Genomic DNA, 5,249 nt, shown 5'->3' with positions numbered 1-5,249 from the left:
CTCTCCTAACCCAGAGACTGTGCTGCCTCCGAATTCCCCCTAGTATATGGGGAGGGGCCAGGTCAAAGCATTTTTCTTGCAGGCAACTGTCCACAGTCCCTCCATGTCGAAGCAACAGATGGGTGAGCACTGCTTTCTGCTCCTCTCCTGCCCCAGCTGACGTGTCCCGGAGCCCTCAGCTCCCTTGCCTAGGATTGGCTTCCCACCCTTGGGCCACAAAGCCCCATAGCGCCTGTGCCTCCTTTACCAGTCCTATGGCAGGTGGGTGCAGGGGAGCCTGCAGGGCTGCCCAGCCAGCCTCCATCCCACCACTCACTCTGGCTCCCCCGCCTCTGGGATCACAGCACCAGGACACTGGGTGTTCTCGCATGCTCTTAGCGCATTTTCATCACAGTTGCTTTACAGACTTTGTTGGAACCTATAACCTCTTACCTGCTCCGCTAGGCACCAAACAGGAACCAAGAACTATATGCTCCTTTTAAAGATGAAAAGTTGGGGGATGCAGAAATGTGATCATTCCCCTCTGCAGGCAGTGAAAGATGGAGCCTGATATGGGGCCCGCTGCTGTTTCCACCCCGGGTCCTTCCCAGTGACAGGCTTCTGTGTCACTTTATAATTCAGGGAAGGTGGGACCTGATGTCACCGTGATTGTAACCCAGCTCTCCTGGGCTTGGGGAGTCCCAGGGAGGGAGACTAAGTTGCAGGAAAAGCAATTAATTTACAAATTCCAGGTGATCTGCCATCTGTCTGGCCTCCAGGTTTAGCGCTCTGATAGGAGGATGAACTGTCCAAACTTAAGACTCACCTGGGTGACTACCAGGTCCCCGGTTCCTGTGATTCCTGACAGGTCAGCGTCGGTGAATATTTTCTTAATGCCCAGCCGGGAGAGGATGTCATTCAGTTCATAGTTGCTTTTGATGGAAAATTTTGGCAGGTAGAGTTCATGTATTCGACTAGGAAACAAGAAAAACAAATTTGAACACCTGCTTGAAAAGATGTCTGCCTTTTCCCACCTCACAGCACTGTCTTCCAAGGATTCCTCTTAACCAACCCTCTTCTCCCTGGAATAAGGACTCTTGTTCTCAGTTTCTAGACCCCTTGGGCTAAATCCCCTTATTTTGTTACTTATCCATTCCAATCTGCAGGAGTCTAGCATGCCAGGCAGGCACCAGGGCAGGGGGAGGTTAAGGAGTCTGCAAGGCCCCAAGTGACCTGAGTCCACCCCCGGGGGGACCCTGATCTCGCCTAGCTTCCCTCCTCACTCCCTCTGCTCTCCTCTGGCCTCACTAATCCTCAACCACACCAGGCTCGCTCCTGCCTCAGAGGCTTTGCCCTGGTGGTTCCCTTGCCCAGAAATGCTTTTTCCCAACACATCCAGAGGGCCCAGTCTCTCACTGCAACATCACCTAAGGGCCGCCCTATTTATGATCACAAACTACCTCTGGATACGATTTTCTTCACCCTTTTACTGTGCTCTACTCTCCCCACCTCCCCATTTGTCCCCTCTCAACCTAACAAAGAATTTATATTCATTTCCAGTCTGTCTTCCACAATTATAGAGTGCCACGAGGACAGAGAATTTAGCATTTTATTTGCTGACCTACCACATGGTCTAAGTTAGTCCCTGAGGCATAGCATGCCCTCAGCTAACCTATTCCATCAGTGCTGACTGGGCGAATGAATAAATGAGTGACTACAATGGAAAGACAGTGCAAATATGGTCCTCAGAACCCGTCACACCTAGGCCCTCACCTGATTCTATTCGATCCTTCTGAAGAGGAAAAATTAAAATTTTACATAACCTCCTGCCTGTTCTGCCTCTGTAACTCAGCTTGCTTCTTCCAAAGCCTGGATCACATAGGTCATGTAGTCTCAGAAAGTGAGGACTTTGAATACTAGGAACTGGAGCTTATCTCACTCTCCCTTGTTCAGCTTTTTGCAATTGCCCAGCCCCTGCAAACCTGCTTAATTGTGCCTGTCCATGTAAAGGCCAGGCATCCTCCACCCCATCTTGACTGCTCTTCCCATGTGCGTGAGATCCCTTAGGTTAAACCAGCATATTAACGGCTAGTGTTGTCCACTATAGTCTGCTACAGTCTGTCTATAAAAACTCTGTCACCCCTTTGTTCAGGGCTCAGAGCTTAGAGTGTTAACTCCTCTGGGCCGACCGGCGTAATAAACCTGAGTTCTCCAACTCTCTGAGAGTGGTGTTTGGTTTCTTGCATACTGGTTTCTGCAACACTTCTACCTTCAAAAGGAGGAGTCGTGGGGAGAACATGAGTGTTGGGCATCATGCTGAGTCCTCATGACTTAGCCCTTGTTAGTGTGAGGCACACCTTCAGCTCCCATCCTCTCAGATGTCATCATCTTACAGAAGGATTTAAGCACTGAGCCAGGCAGGCAGCAAAGGGCAAGGTCGTCGCGGGATGGGCTCTCCCACCCTGCCCCTGCCTTGCACATTCCTGAGGCCCTGTTGCTGGGGGTCAGGAGTCCAGGAAGAGGGGGAAAGGCCGAGAAGGCAGCTGAACCCACAGCTCCAGGCCCTGGGGAGTCACCTGGGATGCAGTGATTCTCGCCACCTCCTCAGTGTCTCTGGGATCAGCTTGGCTTCCAGGTCCTGCATTTTGCCCTCATCGGGGAGGATGAAGAGGGCGCTGTCATTGCTGGTGTAAGTGAGCTCCACCAGCGTGCAGCCCAGCTCCTCGTCCCGGAAGTAAGGGGTTTCCAGGTCAAGGGTCATCATGGGCACCTCCACCGTCTTGTTCTTGCTCACATGGAACTCTGCCTGCTCAGTGTGTTTGGGGTCAAAGCGGGTCTTCCACTGGGCTGGAGGTTGGGGGACAGGTCAAGAGTCTGTGAGTGCAAGAGCTGCAGTCTCTCCCTCCTCGGCCCTGGTCCTTGAGCAGGGAAGACCCTCCCCACGCCAGAGGTCCCCCATGTCATGTACCTCTATGATGGGCCTGCTTGGTGTGCACGTACACCTGGGCAGCTGGGTAAGCCCTTAGGGACGGGGGTGAACCCGCAGGTCAGGATTGGGAAGCGGGATATGAAACAAAGCTGGTTAGTTGTGCTACAGGAGAAGTCAACAGAAATGTGGAGCGCAAGGGAGAGATGGGGATGAGGCTGGGCCTGGGGAGATATGGGACCGCCTGGTCCTTCAAGGGGACATGTTAGTGACCAGGCGTTAGTCGTTGGCTTTGTCGGGAGGACACACGTCCCCACAGCCTTGTGAGCCCGGCTGGAGCAGGAGCCACATGGGGACCCGGAGGGCAGAGGAGGGGGCTTGGGTGTCCCCCAAGGAAGATGGAGACCTTAGTGCCAGGGGTGGGCTTCTTGGGGAGATTGGAGCCCTGGGGCTTCATGGAGGATATACCCACCCTGCTTCCTGCTTTCTTTCCACCCCTGCCTGTGTCCCCACGGTTGGAGACGGGAGGAGAGGGCAAGCTGGGCTGGTGGGTACCCCTGGGAAGGAGAGAGTCCTGGGACAGGTCAGGGTGGCAGGAGATTAGAGCACAGAGAAGCCCAGGAAGAAACGTAGCAGATCTGGCCTGGATCATTACCAGCTCTCCAGGGAACTGGGAACCTATGGCTTCATTTACAGAGGAAACCACAGATCCAGGAGGGCTACCCAGGGCTCTGCCAGGAGCTTCCGGTTCAGGGAGAACATGTCCCCCGAGCAGGTGCCCCTTAGGCACCCGACCACCCCCTTGCTCAATGACCATTCTTTGTGTCTTTATTCCATGTCCTTTTGCACTGCTGGCTCTGCGTGTGAAATCTTTCTGCCTTCACTCTGCCCTTTATGACCTTCCAGGATGAGGTTTGCAGTGCTGGGTTTCTACCAGTGGGACTGGGCCCTGGACCAGCTAGAATCTGGAAAAGAGTCTGTCCCAGGCATTGTCCTTCCCTGAGGCTTCCCTCTGGGGTTGGCCTTGCCAATGCTACCCTCATAGCTATAACGGAGCACAGCTGAAGCTCCTTGAGTTGGCCAGGCTGCTCAGAGGCTGTCACAGTGTGAAGCCGGTCACCAGCCCCACCTCCACCTGCTGAGACCAAGTCCCTTTAGAGGGAGCCCAGGTCACACACAGCCCGCAGTGTGCAGAGCAGTGGCCTTCCTTGTATGTGTTAAAAGACGCTGGGGTTCCCAGCCACTCCAGAGTGACCTTAGAGGAAAGCTCCTTCCTCCAGGCAGTCAGGCAAGTTTGAGAATAAAAAGGCTCCCTGTGGCTCAGATGGTAAAGAATCCGCCTGCAATGCGTGAGACCTGGGTTCGATCCCTGGGTTGGGAAGATCCCCTGGAGAAGGGAATGGTGACCCACTACAGTATTGTGACCTAGAGAATTCCATGGACAGAGGAGCCTGATAGGCTACAGCCCACGGGGTCACAGAGTCAGACACAACTGAGTGACTTTCACTTCGCTGTGGCTCAGACAAAGGGCTAATGGCTCCCCTGCCCTTGTGTGTTGCAATGACAGCTACGATTTAGAAAACCCCCAAATAGACAAAGACTATGACAGGGACAGGGTCTTAGTGCCCAAGCTGTCCTCACTGATGGCATCTCCTCTATAATGCCCAGCAACAGAATTGGCTGAGCTGAAATCAAAATAGCTCTGAAGACACAAAACTAGACGTGTGTTTCCTTCTGAGACAAACAGGGCACCCACCTTTAAAGTAGATGTAGTTCACCAGGACCAACACCGTTCTTGGGGAAAGGAACTTGAACAGCTCCTCAATTTTCCCCTGGGTTTTATTCTTCACATAGTCATTTATTAGACTCCTGGCAGCTTCAGGATCCCCGAAGTTGGTCGGGAAGGCCTCGGAGGAATACAGCACATGAGCATCTTCTATGAACTTGTCCAGCAGCTTCAGCTCCTCCCGCACAAACATGGCGTTGCCCACGCTCAGCTGCAGCTGGTTGCTGGGTCGATTGAGCGTCTGCAGGAGGTGCTGGAAGCCCTGGTGGATCTCTGTCTCCTGGATCTCGGTGAGGTTGAACTTGAGACCTTCCAGGATCTCTGTCAGGGTGGAGCCACGGGCCCCCAGAGACAGGAAGGCCAAGGCTATGGAGACACTCAGTGGGGAGAAGATGACATTCTTATTGGGGTTCTCCAAAGCCAACTGCTTGTAGAGGCTGAAGGCGAAGTCGGTGTTGCTGGAGGCTAATGTGTGGTCATCCACACGTGCCCTTCTGTCTTGGTCCTTCACCACCACATTCTCTGGGAGGCAGTGGACACTGGAGCAGAGCCCAGCCA

General features: G+C 53.6%; 1 protein-coding gene across 1 annotated transcript; it reads right to left on the bottom strand.

Annotated features, from left to right (window-relative positions):
• Positions 1 to 21: 21 nt before the first annotated feature.
• Positions 22 to 5,244, bottom strand: LOC120859711 (serpin A3-5-like; the record flags this gene model as incomplete). The annotated part of the gene is made up of 3 exons (XM_040235711.1): positions 22 to 953; positions 2,556 to 2,826; positions 4,662 to 5,244. Coding segments are annotated over 3 exons (1,047 nt in total), but the record flags the coding sequence as incomplete, so codon positions are not given.
• Between the last annotated feature and the right edge of the window lie 5 nt (positions 5,245 to 5,249).

Source organism: Oryx dammah, unplaced genomic scaffold (assembly GCF_014754425.2).
Source record: "Oryx dammah isolate SB20612 unplaced genomic scaffold, SCBI_Odam_1.1 HiC_scaffold_2472, whole genome shotgun sequence".
In the NCBI taxonomy this organism is placed as follows: Eukaryota; Metazoa; Chordata; class Mammalia; order Artiodactyla; family Bovidae; genus Oryx; species Oryx dammah.
This window is presented reverse-complemented; position numbering and strand designations above follow the sequence as displayed.